Here is a 19,339-nt window from a genome sequence, read left to right as displayed (position 1 = left end):
TATACAAATTTATTGGATCAATTAATTTTTTAATTGATAATATCATTTCTGTGATTGAAGACATTGCAATTAACAAATTAATGGGAACAATTAATTTCGTGATAGAATAAGAAAATTATTTTTGTGTGTGTGTCATGCGAACCCAACAGGCTGGACACCTACTTCAATCATCTAATAGAGACAGTTCGCTTCCTCGAATGTCATAGTCATTGTAATTGTTTTGTAGATTATATTCTAGAGAATTATTGGCTGAAAAATTTTAAAACACAAACAACTCCAAGGGAATCGAATATTTTATGAATAAGTTTTGTTTCCTAATTTCCCTTTCATAAATCCTAGATTAGGGCCTTGTCAAAATATCTGCTTGTATAGCTCGAGCTATATTAACCCAGGAAAAAAACTTTCAATTTATGTGGGGTTTTCGGCGATGGTAACCATTAAATAAATATTTATTAATTATAATATAATTTTTATATACATATACAATGATAAAGTTCACAGAGACACGTGTACATGAAATTTAATTAATTTACAGTGACTACAAAAAGGATTGGTAAAAATACACTACTATACATATATTTCTGTGGTAAATAAAGTTGGTACGTTTTATTTGGTACGTATTGGGTATTGACTGGCTTAGCCAGCTGGTACCTTAGGTAACAGGGCCAAGAGACCTGGTTTGACATTGTTAACATCCTGGACAACAATTTCACCGGTTACATGATCATTAATAATCATTGTCTTTTGTTTATTGGCCTCAACATGGAAAGCCTGGATATTCAATACAAAATCGACTTCAGGTAATGTGGCCAAAGTTGTATCCTCAGGAATCCAGAATTTGTGCATATAATATTGGCCCTGTAATTTACGCAATAGAGGTAATGACATTTTAATTTGACCCTATAAATTTTGTATATTTATTTTATTTGTCGAAAATGTCAAAAGATTTTTTTGTTTTGATTTTTGATCAAAAAAGTTTTGATTTATGAAATTGTATCTTGAGATATTTTTGCTTACCTTGCCAATGGGACATTTATCGATAATATTGCCATACTCTTTGAGGAAGGTCGAGATAATAGCTCCTACTGGCGACTTGCTATGCCAGTTGACAATGCGGCACAAATTCATGGTGCTATTCAAGGCTAAATGATAGGTGGGATCTTGTTTTTGGCTAATCATAAGTTCCGATTTTATATCAACATCATGCAGTTCTTGCAAAACATCTACGGTTATATTCATATGTGGGTCACTGGGATCAAATTTGAAGGAATGTGAGACATGTTTATCATCGGACCATAGATTAATATCCTTAAATTTGGGGCGCATTACTTTCTGAAAAATTAGAGAAAATAAAAGTTTTATTTATTAATGATATCACTTAAATTTATAAGCATTTAAGAGAAACCTTTTGTCATATGGAATCGGAGATCAGAAGCGCAGCGCCCGAAGCGAGAACGACAATTTTAGAACCGGCGCGGAGAGGTTTTAAATTGAGCAAATGCTGTGCGGGGCGATTTTTAATTAAAAAAGTATCGAGGAACGGTTTTTAATTGAAGAAATGCTGCTCGGAGCGGCTTTTAATTAAAAAAAACCCTGCTCCTCGTTTTTTATATGTCAAATGCTCTTTAAAATAAGAAACTCTAATTTAAGTAAACGTCAAAGACTTTGCTTTAAATTTTGACAAAATTTTCTACAGAAATAAAATCCCAGCAAAAAAAGCGTCGCCAAAAAAGTAATGAAAATGTTCTTTTTGGATCCGGAAGTGGTGCAAAATTGACGCAGAAGCGATGAATATAACATGGACTTGTCATAGGACGAAAGTCCTCTATTTCAACAGCCGTTGCACTGAATTAGCATCACTTCTTTAGGTGTGATCCGAATTCAATGTTTTGGATGTAAATTAAAAAATTCTGTGATATTTTGTCAAATAAATAATTTTTATAATTTTTTATAATTTTTAATGGATTCTAACGCATCTCGAAAAAGTTTGACCTTAAATATTTTCAAAAATTCACAATTTTTTCAGATTGGATTTAGCATTTTTTCGACAAAATTTAAATAATTTGTACCATTTTATGAATTCTTACTCTGTTTTTAACCTATTTGAAATAAAAAAAGTTAAAATTAGGCATTAAAAGTATGAAAAAAACAAGTTATAAAAAATTGAATTAAAAGAACTTCCTGGGTAGTTAAAATAAAGAACATCATTGGGAGTGCATCTTCTGGAAATGCTTTTAAAGTTGTGCCTTTGGAAGAACTTCCAAAATTTTTTGCTGGGATGTTGACAACATTTTCTATAAAATAAAATTTTGACCAAATTTTCTATAGAAATAAAATTTTGACAAAATTTTCTATAGAAATAAAATTTTGACAAAATCTTCAATAGAAATAAAATGTTGATAAACATTTCTATATAAAACAAGTATATACGGCCGTAAGTTCGGCCAGGCCGAATCTTATGTACCCTCGACCATGGATTGCGTAGGAACTTCTACGAAAGACTGTCATCCACAATCGAATTACTTGGGTTGTGGTATCTTAAAACTTCTTAACATCGTTTTCTAAATTGTGAGTTAGTCCATACGTGGTATATATTAGACAAAAAAGGTATATATAGTTAAGCCTACAAATAATTACGAATCGATATGGACTTTTTGCACTGTACGTAGAGAGCCAGAATTGAAATATGGGGGTCGCTTATATGGGGGCTATATACAATTATGAACTTGATATGGACCAATTTTTGTGTGATTAGGGATCGATTTATCTGAGGGCCATATATAACTATAGACCGATATGGACCTAGTTAGGCATGGTTGTTAACGACCATATACTAGCACAATGTACCAAATTTCAAATCACTCGGAGGCTCCAAAACCAAATCTCGGGATCGGTTTATATGGGGCTATATATGATTATGGACTGATATGGACCACTTTTGGCATGGTTGTTAAATATCCTATACTACCACCACGTACCAAATTTCAAGCAGATCGGATGAATTTTGCTTCTCCAAAAGGCACCGGAGGTCAAATCTGGGGATCGGTTTATATGGGGGCTATATATAATTATGGACTGATATGAACCAATTCCTGCATGGTTGTTGGATACCATATACTAATATCACGTACAAAATTTCAACCGAATGGGAAGAATTTTGCTCTTCCAAGGGGCTCCGGAGGTCAAACCTGGGGATCGGTTTATATGGGGCCTATATATAATTATGGATCGATATCGACCAATTTTTGCATGGGAGTTTGAGGCCATATATTAACACCACGTACCAAATTTCAATTGAATCAGATGAATTTTGGTCTTCCAAGAGGCTCCGGAGGTCAAATCTGGTGATCGGTTTATATGGGGGCTATATATAATTATGAACCGATGTGGACCAATTTTTGCATGGATGTTAGAGACCATATACTAACACCATGTACCAAATTTCAGCTGAATCGGATGAAATGTGCTTCTCTTAGCGGCTCCGCAAGCCAAATCGGGGGATCGGTTTATATGGGGGCTATATATAATTATGAACCGATGTGGACCAATTTTTGCATGGTTGTTAGAGACCATATACTAACACCATGTACCAAATTTCAGCTGGATCGGATGAAATTTGCTTCTCTTAGCGGCTCCGCAAGCCTAATCGGGGGATCGGTTTATATGGGGGCTATATATAATTATGGACCGATGTGGTCCAATTTTTGCATGGTTGTTAGAGACCATATACTAACACCATGTACCCAATTTCAGCCGGATAGGGTGAAATTTGCTTCTCTTAGCTGCTCCGTAAGCCAAATAGGGGGATCGGTTTATATGGGGGCTATATATAATTATGGACCGATGTGGACCAATTTTTGCATGGTTGGTAGAAACCATATACTAACACCACGTACCAAATTTCAGCCGGATCGGATGAAATTTGCTTCACTTAGAGGCCTCGCAAGCCAAATTTGGGGGTCTGTTTATATGGGGGCTATACGTAAAAGTGGACCGATATGGCCCATTTGCAATACGATCCGACCTACATCAAGAACAACTACTTGTGCCAAGTTTCAAGTCGATAGCTTGTTTCGTTCGGAAGTTAGCGTGATTTCAACAGACGGTCGGACGGACGGACATGCTCACATCGACTCAGATTTTCACCACGACCCAAAATATATATATATATATATATATATATATATATATATATATATATATATATATATATATATATATATATATATATATATATATATATATATATATATATATATATATATGTATATATATATATATATATATATATATATATATATATATATATATATATATATATATATACGGAATGACATAGTTAATATACCCCCACCCTATGGTGGAGGGTATAACAAAACACGTTAGACCAAGGATCCTTACAATAGGTCTTAGCCTAGTGTAAACGCGTTATTTATACCCACCACCATAGAATGGTGACGGGGGTATAATAAATTTGTCATTCCGTTTGTAGCACATCGAAATATCGATTTCGGGCTATATAAAGTATATATATTCTTGACCAGGGAGAAATTCTAAGACGATATAAGCATGTCCGTCTGTCTGTTGTAATCACGCAACAGCCTTCAATAATTGAGTTATCGTCCTGAAATTTGGCACAGATTCGTCTTTTGTTTGAAGGCAGGTCAAGTTCGAAGATGGGCTATATCGGTCCAAGTTTTGATATAGCCCCCTTATATTTGAGGTCTATATAGCCCTCCAATTTGAGGTCTAGATTCTAGAACTACAATTAAATGTGCTGAATACTGTGTGTATACTTCCATGTTTTGGTACAGCCCCCATTACACCGAACTCCCGGCGTTATTTCATCATTTTCTTGCACACTTACAAGAGATGTTTACGATTCTTCTAAAACTCAAACAAAATTTGGTTCTTATAAATTCAGAATCTGATCTAGTCTTAATAGGTAAAATCTTTACATATATCTGTGGGAAGCGTACTAGTTGAACTGATCTGCTTGGGAAAATATCTGTCATCAAACTCTCCTAAAATTTTCAAAGGTGGTGGGTATTTAAGATTCGGCCCGGCCGAACTTACTAGTGTATATACTTGTTTTCTTTAATCTGGAGATTCACTATTTCAGTTAATTTAAAGACGATTTCTTTAACTCAAAAATTTGTTTCTTTGTTTAAGGAAAATTTGCCTTACTTCAAAAACATACGATTTTAATGGAGCGAGGGAAATTTCCAAAATATGTGTCTCAAATTTCATAAAAAACCAAAATTACAATTTTTTATATAGAAAAATTTCACTATTTTAAAGAAATTTGTTCTAAATATTGTGTAAATGGCGAATCCTGAAATTTAGGTTGAGTAATCTTTATTTGCACGTAACTATTTTTTTTAATAAATGGCACATACTAACATCACGTAGCATATATTAACTGGGTCGGATAAAATTTGCTTCCCGTAAGAGGCTCTGGAAGTCAAATGTCAGATATACGGCAACTAAATATATGTAATTATGGCCCGATATGGACCAATTTTTGCGAGGTTGTTAGGTGCCAATGCTTTTTCACATTTTAACTGGATCGTATGAAATTGGCTCCCCTAAGTGGCTCCTGAAGTCAAATCTGGGGATCGGTTTATATGGGGGCTGTATTTAAAAGTGATCCTATATGCCCCATTAGCAATACCATCCAACCTACATCTATAACAGTTATGTGCACTGAAAAAAAGTATGCCAGGTTCCAAAGAAGAAGCGGAGACAAAACGACTTTAATGAAAAGTGTATTGGATTTTGGAGAAGGAAAAAGGACTTTATATTACAGAAATGCGTCTTCTATTCTAAGCAAAATTCACATTCATATTTTAAGGAAATCTTTGGCCTCACCACAATATATTTTTCAGCGTGTGTCAAGTTTTAAGACGATAGCTTGTATCGGCGTGATTTCAACAGACGGATGGACGGCCGGAAGGACATCGTTAGATCGACTCAGAATATGACCACGATCCAGAGTATATAAACGGAATGGAAAAAGTAAATATATCCCCATTCCAACAGGAAGCAAAATGTAGGTTAAGTTTAGAAAATTTTTACTAAACTGTATTGCAACAAGTATATACGGTCGTAAGTTCGGCCAGGTCGAATCTTATGTACCCTCCACCATGGATTGCATAGAAACTTCTACCAGAATTGTAATATGGGGGTCGCTTATGTGGGGGCTATATACAATTATGAACTTGATATGACCAATTTTTGTGCGGTTGGGGATCGATTTATCTGAGGGCTATATATAACTATAGACCGATATGGACCTAGTTAGGAATGGTTGTTAAAGGCCATATACTAGCACAATGTACCAAATTTCAACTGACTCGGATGAAATTTGCTCCTCCAAGAGGCTCCAAAACCAAATCTCGCGATCGGTTTATATGGGGGCTATATATGATTATGGACTGTTATGGACTACTTTTGGCATGGCTATTAAATATCATATACTACCACCACGTACCAAATTTCAACCAGATCGGATGAATTTTGCTTCTCCATAAGCACCGGAGTTCAAATCTGGGGATCGGTTTATATGGGAGCTATATATAATTATGGACTGATATGAACCCATTCCTGCATGGTTGTTGGATACAATATACCAACATCAAGTACCAAATTTCAACTGAATCGGATGAATTTTGCTCTTCCAAGGGGCTCCGGAGGTGAAATCTAGGGATCGGTTTATATGGGCCTATATATAATTATGGACCGATTTCGACCAATTTTGGCATAGTTCTTAGAGACCATATACTTACACCATGTACCAAATTTCAGCCGGATCGGACGAAATTTGCTTCTCTTAGAGGCTTCGCAAGCCAAATCTGGGGATCGGTTTATATGGGGGCTATATATAATTATGGACCGATGTGAACCAATTTTTGCATAGTCTTTAGAGTCCATATACTTACACCATGTACCAAATTTCAGCCGGATCGGATTAAATTTGCTTCTCTTAGAGGCTCCGCAAGACAAATCGGGGGATCGGTTTATATGGGGGCTATATATAATTATGGACCGATGTGGACCAATTTTTGCATGGTTGTTATAGATCATATGGAGCCACCGTGGTGCAATGGTTAGCATGCCCGCCTTGCATACACAAGGTCGTGGGTTCGATTCCTGCTACGACCGAACACCAAAAAGTTTTTCAGCGGTGGATTATCCCACCTCAGTAATGCTGGTGACATTTCTGAGGGTTTCAAAGCTTCTCTAAGTGGTTTCACTGGAATGTGGAACGCCGTTCGGACTCGGCTATAAAAAAGGAGGTCCCTTGTCATTGAGCTTAACATGGAATCGGGCAGCACTCAGTGATAAGAGATAAGTTCACCACTGTGGTATCACAATGGACTGAATAGTCTAAGTGAGCCTGATACATCGGGCTGCCACATAACCTAACCTAACCTATAGATCATATGCTAACACCATGTACCAAATTTCAGCCGGATCGGATGAAATTTGCTTTTCTTAGAGCAATCGCAAGCCAAATTTGAGGGTCCCTTTATATGGGGGCTATACGTAAAAGTGGACCGATATGGCCCATTTACAATATCATCCGACCTACATCAATAACAACTACTTGTGCCAAGTTTCAAGTCGATAACTTGTTTCGTTTGGAAGTTAGCGTGATTTCAACAGACGGACGGACATGCTCAGATCGACTCAGAATTTCACCACGACCCAGAATATATATACTTTATGGGGTCTTAGAGCAATATTTCGATGTGTTACAAACGGAATGACAAAGTTAATATACCCCCCATCCTATGGTGCAGGGTATAAAAAAAGTAAATAATTTGTTAGTTTCCATCAATAATTTTTGGATATAAAAAATGTTTGGAATATGAGTTTTTCAGGATATAATCTCTCCATTTCACTACTACATACCTCAGCCTGGACCAATGCAACTCCAGCCAAAGCCACTAGAACCACATTAACTAACCACGAAACCGATGTCATTACAAATCTTTTGTTTTTTCTTTTTTTCTAAATCTTCACTACACACAACTTTCAATGTCACTATCGAACAGAAATTCGTTTGTATTTGGTTCACTTCAGTCACAAAAAAATGTCTTTTATAGCTGAAAAAATTATGGAAATTTACCCCAAAACATATGAGTCAAATTAGTTGCTATCATGGCCAAAATCTGAATACATTTCATAAAAATTCTCATTATTAGTTTTTAATTGAGATTGACCCAAGCACTGAGGCATGGTAAAATTTTCTATACTTTTCCCAACTGAATTATTTGGCTGGAAAAAATGTCAGTCATGCCTAGTCAACAAAATTTGGTCTAATCTTTGTTCAAGATCTCTTCGTATTTCCATGGATCAACAGGTACATCAACTGCCATGGTAATGACTCAAAAAATTTTAAAAAGCTTAAAACAGCTTTTGATTACCTTGTTTATGATTCAAGGGGAAATAATTGTTGTGACCTTAGGTCTATTGATGATCGGAATAAGCTAAGCTGGTTAAAAAGTCGATATTCATCGTTTTTTTCTATTTTTTTTTCAATAATAAAAAAAGAAAACCAATTTGGCTTGTATTCTCATCATCTCCCATATGCCATGAATCCCAAGGAGATTTCAAATTGTTTTTTTCCCCATACAGTTTTAAGCATCTGTTGGTGAGCAACTAACTAAAATAGAAAAAGAAAACAAGCCAAAAAAAGCTCTAACCATGAAGTGGGAAAATTTGAAATTTTTAATTACATTTGGTGTGGTTTTATTGTTTTGCAATCAAAACTGTTTGGCTTGGGTAAGTTTTCCATTGTGGTCTTTTTCTATGTTAGTTTCTTAAGCATTTTTCCTTTGGGAATTTCCCCTTGGAATTTTTGGCCCGAACTAGAATTACATAGCAAGGAATGAGAGTGATGATAATTTTATGAGTTGGTCGATTTTTATGAAGAGATTTTTAATTAAACTTCGTAAACCTTTTGAGGATTGGGGAGAAAAAAAAATTGCAAAACAAAAACTAAAAATGAGGAATTATTAAAAGAAGATGAAGATAAAATTTGATGGGTACTGTAGACATTTTCCCGAAGAAGGTAGAGAGTTTAGACAAATCCATATACATATAGGCTTTTGCAGAAAACTTCACTTTAATCTCCTGTACGGAGAATGAAGTCAAAATTTTATTTCTATAGAAAATTTTGTGAAAATTTTATTTTTATAGAAAATTTTGTCAAAATTTTATTTCTATGGAAATTTTTGTCAACATTTTATTTCTATAGAAAAAAATTTTCAAAACTTTTATTTCTATGGAACAATTTTTCAAAATTTTATTTCTATAGAAATTTTTTTCAAACTTTTATTTCTATAGAAATTTGTCAAAATTTTATTTCAATAGAAAATTTTGTCAAAATTTTATTTCTATAGAAAAATTGGTCAAACTTTTATTTTTATAGAAAATTTTGTCAACATTTTAATTCTATAGTAAATTCTTGCAAAATTTTAGTTCTATAGAAAATTTTGTCCAAATTTTATTTCTATAGAAAATTATGTCAAAATTTTATTTCTATATACATTTATATCAAAATTTTATTACTTTAGAAATTGTTTTTTATTTCCATAGAAAATTTTGTGAAAATTTTATTTTTATAGACAATTTTGTCAAAATTTTATTTCTATGGAAATTTTTGTCAACATTTTATTTCTATAGAAAAATTTTTCAAACTTTTATTTCTATAGAACAATTTTTCAAAATTTTATCTCTATAGAAATTTTTTCAAACTTTTATTTCTATAGAAATTTGTCAAAATTTTATTTCAATAGAAAATTTTGTCAAAATTTTATTTCTATAGAAAAATTGGTCAAACTTTTATTTCAATAGAAAATTTTGTCAACATTTTAATTCTATAGTAAATTCTTGCAAAATTTTAGTTCTATAGAAAATTTTGTCCAAATTTTATTTCTATAGAAAATTATGTCAAAATTTTATTTCTATATACATTTATATCAAAATTTTATTTCTTTAGAAATTGTTGTCAAAATATTATTTCTATAGAAAATTTTGTCAAAATTTTATTTCATTGTTGTTGTTTTTTTGATTTCAGCTTAAAACCATTGACTAACTGCAAGTGTAGCTTAACCAACAGAGGAAAAGTTCAAGTGTGGTTCATTGTTGGGTTTAATGAACTGCCTGAATTTATTCTGATAATTGGTTGATAGTTTTGCTGATGAGGAATGTCGTAATTTCGAAACGTGCGTCCATCCAACCATCTTGCAGTCTATAGGGCTTTGCCCAAATAAATTTGACAAACATTCTTTTCCTCTGTTGGTTAAGCTACACTTGTAGTTTAGTCAATGCATGGTTTTAAGCTGAAATCAAGAAAAAAAAAAACAAAAACAAAAACAAAAACAATGATTAAAGAACAAAATCAAGAATAACAAAACAAAACGAATAAAATTGTATTTTTATACAAAATTTTATTCCTATAGAAAATTTTTGCAAAATTTTATTTCTATAGTAAATTCTTGCAAAATTTTAGTTCCATAGAAAATTTTGGCAAAATTTTATTTTTATGGAAAATTTTGTCAACAATTGATTTCTATAGAAAATTTTGTCAAAATTTTATTTTTATAGAAATTTTTGGCAAAGTTTTATTTCTATAGAAAATTTCATTTCTATAAAAAAAAAGTTGGTCAAAATTTTATTTCTATCGAAAATTTTGTCAGAATTTTATTTCTATAAAAAATTTGGTCACAATTTTATTTCTATAGAAAAATTTTGTCAAAATTTTATTGCTATAAAAAATTTGGTCAAAATTTTATTTCTATTTACAATTTTGTCAAAATGTTATTTCTATAGAAAATTTTGTCAAAATTTATTTCTATAGAAAATTTTGTCAAAATTTTATTTCTATAGAAATTTGGCCAAATTTTATTTCTGTAGAAAAATTTTTTAAAAACTTGTTTTCTAAAAAAGATTTTTGTAAAAATTATATTTCTTTAAAAAATTTTGCTAAAATTTTATTTCTATAGAAAAATTTGATTTCTATAGAAAACTTTGTCAAAATGTTATTTCTATAGAAAATTTTGTCAAAAATTATTTCTATAGAAAATTTTGTCAAAATTTTATTTCTATAGAAAATTTTGTTAAATATTTATTTTTGTAAAAATTTCATCAATATTACGTTTCTATACAAAATTTTGTCAACATTTAAATCTTATAGAAATTTTTTTCAAAAATTCTGTTAACATTTTATTTCTATGGGAAATTTTTTCAAAATTTTATTTCGTTATTGTTGTTTTTGATCTCAGCTTAAAGCCATGCATTGACTAAACTACAAGTGTAGCTTAACCAACAGAGGAAAAGTATGCTTGTCAAATTTATTTGGGCAAAGCCCTATAGACAAACAAAACCAACAATAACAAACAAAAATTTTATTTCTATAGAAAATTTTGTCCAAATTTTATTTCTATAGAAAATGTTGTCAAAATTTTATTTCTATATACATTTTTTTCAAAATTTTATTTCTATAGAAAATTTTGTCCAAATTTTATTTCTATAGAAAATTTTGTCCAAATTTTATTTCTATAGAAAATATTGTCAAAATTTTATTTCTATATACATTTTTTTTTTCAAAATTTCATTTCTAAAGAAAATTTTGTCAAACTTTTATTTCTGTAGAAATTTGTCAAAATTTTATTTCAATAGAATATTTTGTCAAAATGTTATTTCTATAGTAAAAATTTTATTTCTATAGTAAATTCTTCTATAGAAAATTTTGTAAAAAATTTATTTTTATAGAAAACTAGCGTAACCCGGCCCGCTTCGCTGCGCCTTCCGAAGCGTATTTGTAGGAACATTTTGCGTCAACTTAGTCAACCATATCCTTCATGCTGAGAACAACTTCGAAAAGATTTGAATTCTTTCAAACAAATCGGACTACTTGTTTTTTCGTTTATAGGTACAAATACGGCGGATACGCATATGTAAAACGGTTCGTCTTCAAAAATGTCGGGGAGAGGGTGTACCCTTTCCTCCAAAAATAAAGGGTGTACCCTTTCCTCCAATAAATAATGTTCTGTATTCAAGTAGACAATCTTCTATATTTCTTGTGAATTTTAAGTGTGGTTTGTCAAGGAAAGGTATCCTTCTCCTCAACATATCTGAAAATTAAGCACTATATTATAATAACATACAAAGAATTACTGTTTCCCATCCAATAAATCGGAAAAAGCAAAAGTAGTAAAATTTTTACCACATTAACATTTGCTAAAATGTTGGAAAATTATGCACCCTCTACGTTGGCTGCCAATTTCATGTAAATTTCAGCCTGTGCAAAAATCATAAAATTATGTACCGAGTTCCCATTTACGGACAACCCTCTACTTTCAATTTAAGAAAAAAAAACGGACAAAAGGGAACCCTCTCCCCACCTTCGCTCCACTCCGACCTGATATCGGACTATCACGTACCCTATATTAATTTCACAACTAATCAATGGTCCCTATAAATTCTATCGAAGTAAATCTACAAAGTTTATTTCAATTTTCCCCTTCCCCAACCAGATATCGAAAAATCATATACTAATTTAAAAATCATGTATAAATTTAATCACCTCCTCCCACGTTCCCTGTAAATTTCAAGTAGATCGGCGATGTTTAAATTTTGCTCTATTGTTTTAAAGGGACGTCACTTTCCCCGATACAATATCGACAAACACCGTAGTGAATAGCACTGGAAACGAAAATTCTTGAAACTTTCCTTCAAGTGTGGGGCAAGGAAGGTTGCCTCTTCGTTCATAACCTTCCCCCACTGCCTATGTACATTTCAAGAAAACTTATGAATTGTTGTTGTTTTTTTTGCAGTTTCAGTCGGGGGAGTTTAGTTTTGTTTTCACTGTACTTTAAAAAAAAGTCGGGCAAAGGGGTGGTCCCCCTCCCCGTCCAAAATTCAATGAAAATTTCAAGCAAATCGCATAATTTTGTTCCAAGTTTAAAAAAGTAGGGCAAGGGGGAGGTCCCCCTCCCCGTCCACATATGAAACCATCAGGTACCCCATATTAATTCCATAACCTCACCGCATGCTCTCTGTAAATCTCAGATAATTTAGAAAATTTTAGTTTTTTCACTGTACTTAAAAAAAGTCGAACAAAGGGGAGGTCCCCCTCCGCCACCAAATATCGAAATATAAAGTTGCGGATCTTTGTCTAGATGCCAAACCCAACCTTCAATGAAAATTTCAAGCAAATCGGTCAACTTTAGTCCAATTTTCAAAAAGTCCGACAAAGGGGAGGTCCCCCTCCGCGACCATATGTCAAAAAATGAGGTACCCTATTTTCAGCACATGAGTGCCCCCCACGATCTCTGAAAGTTTCAAGTAAATCGGTTCAGCCGTTTTCGCGCCAACCCGGAACATACAAATAAACAAACAAACAAACAAATAAACAAACATAATTTGAATTTTATATATATAGATTTTGTCAACATTTTATTTCTATAGAAAATTTTGTCAAAATTTTATTTTTATAGAAATTTTTAGAAAAGTTTTATTTCTATAGAAAATTTCGTCAAAATTTTATTTCTTTAGGAAATTTCGTCAAAATTTGATTTCTAAAGAAAATTTTATTAACATTTATTTCTACAGAAGATTTTGTCAAAATTTTATTTCTATAGAAAAATTTTGTCAGAATTTTATTTCTATAAAAAAATTTGATCAAAATTTTATTTCTATAGACAATTTTGTCAAAATGCTATTTCTATTGAAAATTTTGTGTAAATTTTATTTCTATAGAAAATTGTGACAAAATGTTATTTCTATAGAAAATGTGACAAAATTTTATTTCTATAGAAAATTTTGTCAAAATTTTATTTCTATAGAAATTTTGTCCAAATTTTATTTGATGTTTATTTCTATAGAAAAATTTTGTAAAAACTTTATTTCTAAAGAAGATTTTGTAAAAATTATATTTTTTATAGAAAATTTTGGTAAAATGTTATTCCTATAAAAAATTTTGCCAAAATTTTATTTCTATAGAAAATTTTGTCAAAATTTTATTTCTATAGAAAATTTTGTCAAAATTTTATTTCTATAGAAAATTTTGTTAAAATTTGATTTCTATAGAAAATTTTGTTAAAATTTTATTTTTGTAAAAAATTTTGTAAAATTTAAATCCTATAGAAAATTTTGTCAAAAATTTAGTTCAGTAGAAGATTTTAGTCAAAATTTTATTTCTATAGAAGAATTTGTTAACATTTTATTTCTATGGGAAATTTTGTCACAATTTTATTTCTATGGGAAATTTTGTCCAAATTTTATTTCTATGGAAAATATTTCCAAAATATTATTTCTATAGAAAATTTTATCAAAATATTATTTCTATAGAAAATTTTGTCAAAATTTTATTTCTATAGAAAATTTTTTCAAAATTTTATTTCTATAGAAAATTTTGTTAAAATTGTATTTCGTTTCATGTTAGCCTGATACCGAAACAGGCAAGTGACGTCCAAATGCATTATATCTAATTATACAATTATTTTTCGAGCTTTATGGACAGATATAGATTAGGAACATGGTTAATAGAGCCATTGCAAAGAAAACGCCAGATACAAATCTATACACTCCTGGACTGTACATGTTTCGGTTCGGGCTAATGAACCTTTCCACAGCCTTTAGTATAGATCTGGCTGGGAGAGATAACTCAATTTTGGGCCCTATATGCTTACTCCTTAAGGAGAAAACATTTGGGAAATTTCCTCTCCCAAATTGAATCATCTTTTCTCCCACTGTACATCATCTTTTCATATAACTTACAAGTCCCTTAATCTTATATATATATCTGTCCATAAAGCTCGAAAAATAATTGTATAATTAAATTGTATTTCTATAGAAAATTTTGTTAAAATTTGATTTCTATAGAAAATTTTGTTAAAATTGTATTTCTATAGAAAAATTTGTTAATTTTTTTTTTGTAAAAAATTTGATCAATATTACGTTTCTATACAAAATTTTGTAAAAATTTAAATCCTATAGAAAATTTTGTCAAAAATTTAGTTCAGCAGAAAATTTTAGTCAAAATTTTATTTCTATGGGAAATTTTTTCACAAATTTATTTCTATGGAAAATTTTTTCAAATTTTATTTCTATAGAAAATTTTATTAAAATATTATTTCTATAGAAAAGTTTTGTCAAAATTCTATTTATCTAGAAAATGTTGTCAAAATTTTATTTCTATAGAAAATTTTATTCAATATAATTAACATTTATTTAATATGTCTCTTTTTTCATTTGATGTCAATCCTACTAGCGTGCTTACAAAGTTATCCTAACCGCATTCCAATATGAAACTAATGCCAATCTGTTGGATGCCAAAATTCAAATACAAAATACTTCCGCGGATACCTCGGTGAATGTTGTGCTCAATGTCTTGGAAGACATTGATGATATTGCCCTCACTTACAGTCTGGCCATTGAGGGCGAACAAGCCAACAACTACACCACAATGTTAAGTCATAAGGTACAATTCTGTAAATTCCTTCAACAGCGTAGCCTGGATGCCATCCTCCATCGCTTGTATGAGGATATTCTCAAACAGGGTACCTTTATCAAAACCTGTCCTCTAAAGAAGTCGAATATCTATACATTGAGTGATTATCATGTGGATGAAGAGCTATTACCACAATATTGTACCGAAACTAATTTCTATGTGGATATTCAAATGGATAAGGGCAATGTTGAAAATGTAATGTTGCTGAAGGGTCGTCTCCAGGGAAAAATTGATAAATCAAAGGGATTTAATAATTTGAAAATGTTTAGCATGGGCTAAAGTCAAAAGGTGGAAAAATGGATAAAAAAGGTCTTATAAGAAATGTGCTACAAAAGATGGAGGTTAAGGATGGTGATTATGAGTCTATGCAAAATTGGCCAACTTTTTTTTTTTAAATCTAAATAGTATTGATGTATAATATTATATAAAGAGAAATAGCAAAGAAATAAAATGTTTGAATAACGAAAAAATACAAGTAAATAAGACTGAAGGTTCGGCCAGGCCGAAATGATATTTTTTTCCCCTACAATTTCATTTGGGAGGAAATTCCTCCAGAAAACAAATCGGGAGATCGATCTACACACCAAAAAATAATTTTTGCCTCCCAAATTAAATTTTAGACAAACAAATATCGTTTACCATTTTTTGCGCATGTAGATCGATTTCCCGCTTTGACTTCTGGAGGTATATCTATTACCTGCAGAAATAATAATTTGCTATAGAAAAACATTTCGTTGAATTCCACTTTAAATATCGGATATATCTGAAATTGTTTTAGAAATTACAATAATTTTTTGTTTTGTTTTTATTTGGGCTATTATGTGGCAATTACACCAGTAAATATTGTGGACTATCGCATATAGACAGAATACAAATTCAGCAAATGAAGGACAAAAATAAATGAAATTAAAATATATATATATATATATATATATATATATATATATATATATATATATATATATATATATATATATATATATATATATATATATATATATATATATATATATATATATATATATATATATATATACCATACATATGGAAGATATGGGTCTGGGTGAAAGATAATTTATATGCGATAAAGTCAAATTAACATTTTTGACATTTTAATGAAACGCTTGTCTGGTGATTTCTCCACATTTGGTGGATGTTTAAAACACAGACCCCAAAAACAATGCAAGCAACCAATATTAAGTGAAGCATTAAGACCATAACCATATGTTGAGGTAAATTCAAAATGACCAAGTATTTATTTAAAGCTTTCATTTAAAATTGAAATATTGTGGCTACAAGAAACGCATAAGAATAATGCAAAGTTTGGGCTGGCTCAAAATTTCCAGATATTTTTGAAAAAAATCGAATTAAGCCATTTTTTTTGAATAAATAAATTCTTAAGATGTTGACGGAATTCAACAATTAAAATCGACCATGAGTGGTCTATTATTTTAAATATTCCCGAAATTTAAATTTATTTGCAAAATTTATTTCAAATATTCTTAAATATTCAAATATTTTCGAAATTTAATTTTATTTCAAATATTCTCGAATTCCGGGTTTATTTGTAACTCATGCGCCCTTTTAATTAACTCCTTAGGCCATTCAATATCAATCTTTATAACATTTAGTCCAAATAATGATATTTCAAGTAAATAAATTGAATAATTTTAAAATTTTAAGAAAATTCAAAATAAAATTAAGGGAACTGCAACTAAGATATTTAGTAAGTACAACAAAAGAAAAAATCATTTAATACAATCACCATTATCGCATTACAATGTTACCATTAACTGAGTTACGTTGCTTTCTGTGTGAATCCATAGCCTATGGTCATATTCATCTGGACAGCTGGCATTGTGTAGACAAAGAAAGCATAACTTTACAACAGAAAATTTTGTTAGAGTAGAACTCTTAACTTTACCCTACACCATGGTTATGGGTCAATTTAGGATGTATGGCATTGCATAGAACCATGTAACATTTTTTCCATGAAATATCAAAATATGTCATATATACGGGATAAGGACCTTCTTTCTCCAGTAAAGAACAGGTCTTGATAAAGAAGAAATCGATTGTGGTTTTTGTATAAAAGTGTTTGAAATTACGGCAAAAACAAATTTTGTAACAAACAATAAATAAATGCAAAAATAAAATGAAAATTAAATTTGAATCAAATGAAGAACGTTTGCGATACCCGTAGATGATGGTAGATTTTTGGTAAAATTTTGACAATATTTTCTATAGAAATGAAAATTTTATATATAATAAAAATTTTGAAAAAATTTTCTATAGAAATACAATTTTTACCAAATATTCTATAGAAATCAATTATCGACAATACTTTCTATAGGAATAACATTTTGAGAACAATTTTCAATACAAATTTTAAAAAAATTCTATAGATATAAAATTTTGAAAAAAATTTGTATAGATAAAAAATTTTGAAAAAATTCCCTATGGAAATAAAATTTTGACAAAACTTTCTATAGAAATAAAATTGTGACAACATTTTCTATAGAAATAAAATTGTGACAAAATTTTCTATAGAAATAAAATTGTGACAACATTTTCTATAGAAATAAAATTTTTATTAAATTTTCTATAGAAATAAAATTTTGACAAAATTTTCTATACAAATAAACTTTTGACAAATTTTTCTATACAAATAAAATTTTGACAAATTTTTCTATACAAATAAAGTTTTGACAAAAGTTTCTGTAGAAATAAAATTTTGACAAAATTTTCTATACAAATAAAGTTTAGACAAAATTTTCTGTAGAAATAAAATTTTGACAAAATTTTCTATAGAAATAAAATTTTGACCAAATGTTCTATACAACTAGGTTAGGTTAGGTGGTAGGCCGATGTATCAGGCTCACTTAGACTATTCAGTCAATTGTGATACTACATTGGTGAACTTCCCTCTTATCACTGAGTGCAGCCCGATTCCATGTTAAGTTCAATGATAAGGGGCCTCCTTTTTATAGCCGAGTCCGAACGGCGTTCCACATTGCAGTGAAACCACTTAGAGAAGCTTTGAAACCCTCAGAAATGTCACCAGCATTACTGAGGTGGGATAATCCACCGCTGAAAACTTTTTGGTGTTCGGTCAAAGCAGGAATCGAACCCACGACCTTGTGTATGCAAGGCGGGCATCCTAACCATTACACCACGGCGGCTCCCACGGTGGCTTCTATACAACTAAACTTTTGACAAATTTTTCTCTAGAAAAAAAAAAATTTACAAAATTTTCAATATAAATAAAGTTTTGACAAAATTTTCTATAGAAATCAATACTTTCTATAAGAATGTAATTTGGAGAAAACTTTTCAATAGTACTTAAATTAAAAAAAAAACAAGTATATACGGCCGTAAGTTCGGCCAGGCCGAAGCTTATGTACCCTCCATCATGGATTGCGTAGAAACTTTTTGTAAACACTGCCATCCACAATCGAATTACTTAAGTTGCGGTAACGCTTGCCGATGGCAAGGTATCTTAAAACCTCCTAACACCATCTTCTAAATTGTATGTAAGTCCATACGTGGTATATATTAAATCAAAAAAGATCGATCCAATACGTATATAATTCAGTTTGACAAAGTAGACATAAAATTTTGACAACATTTTCTACAGAAATAAAATTTTCACAAAATTTTCTATAGAAATAAAAATTTTGACAAAATTTTCTATAGAAAGAAAATTTTGACAAAAATGTCTACAGAAATAAAGTTTTAACAAAATTTTCTATAGAAATAAACTTTTGACAAAATTTTCTATAGAAATAAAATCTTGGTAGATTATTTTTGGTT

General features: G+C 30.6%; 2 protein-coding genes across 2 annotated transcripts; one reads left to right on the top strand and one right to left on the bottom strand.

Annotated features, from left to right (window-relative positions):
• Positions 1 to 407: 407 nt before the first annotated feature.
• On the bottom strand, positions 408 to 7,989 carry LOC142235301 (uncharacterized). Its single transcript, XM_075306552.1, has 3 exons — positions 7,918 to 7,989; positions 1,018 to 1,332; positions 408 to 858 (listed from the first exon to the last, which is right to left on the bottom strand). Exons 1-3 carry the CDS (start codon positions 7,987 to 7,989, stop codon positions 637 to 639), a joined length of 609 nt encoding a protein of 202 aa, XP_075162667.1. The 3' UTR covers positions 408 to 636.
• Positions 7,990 to 8,712: 723 nt separating this feature from the next.
• On the top strand, positions 8,713 to 15,805 carry LOC142235300 (uncharacterized). Its single transcript, XM_075306551.1, has 2 exons — positions 8,713 to 8,790; positions 15,287 to 15,805. The coding sequence occupies exons 1-2, from the start codon at positions 8,713 to 8,715 to the stop codon at positions 15,803 to 15,805; spliced, it is 597 nt and encodes a 198-aa protein (XP_075162666.1).
• Positions 15,806 to 19,339: the final 3,534 nt, after the last annotated feature.

This window comes from Haematobia irritans, chromosome 4, assembly GCF_050003625.1.
Source record: "Haematobia irritans isolate KBUSLIRL chromosome 4, ASM5000362v1, whole genome shotgun sequence".
Classification (NCBI taxonomy): Eukaryota; Metazoa; Arthropoda; class Insecta; order Diptera; family Muscidae; genus Haematobia; species Haematobia irritans.
This window is presented reverse-complemented; position numbering and strand designations above follow the sequence as displayed.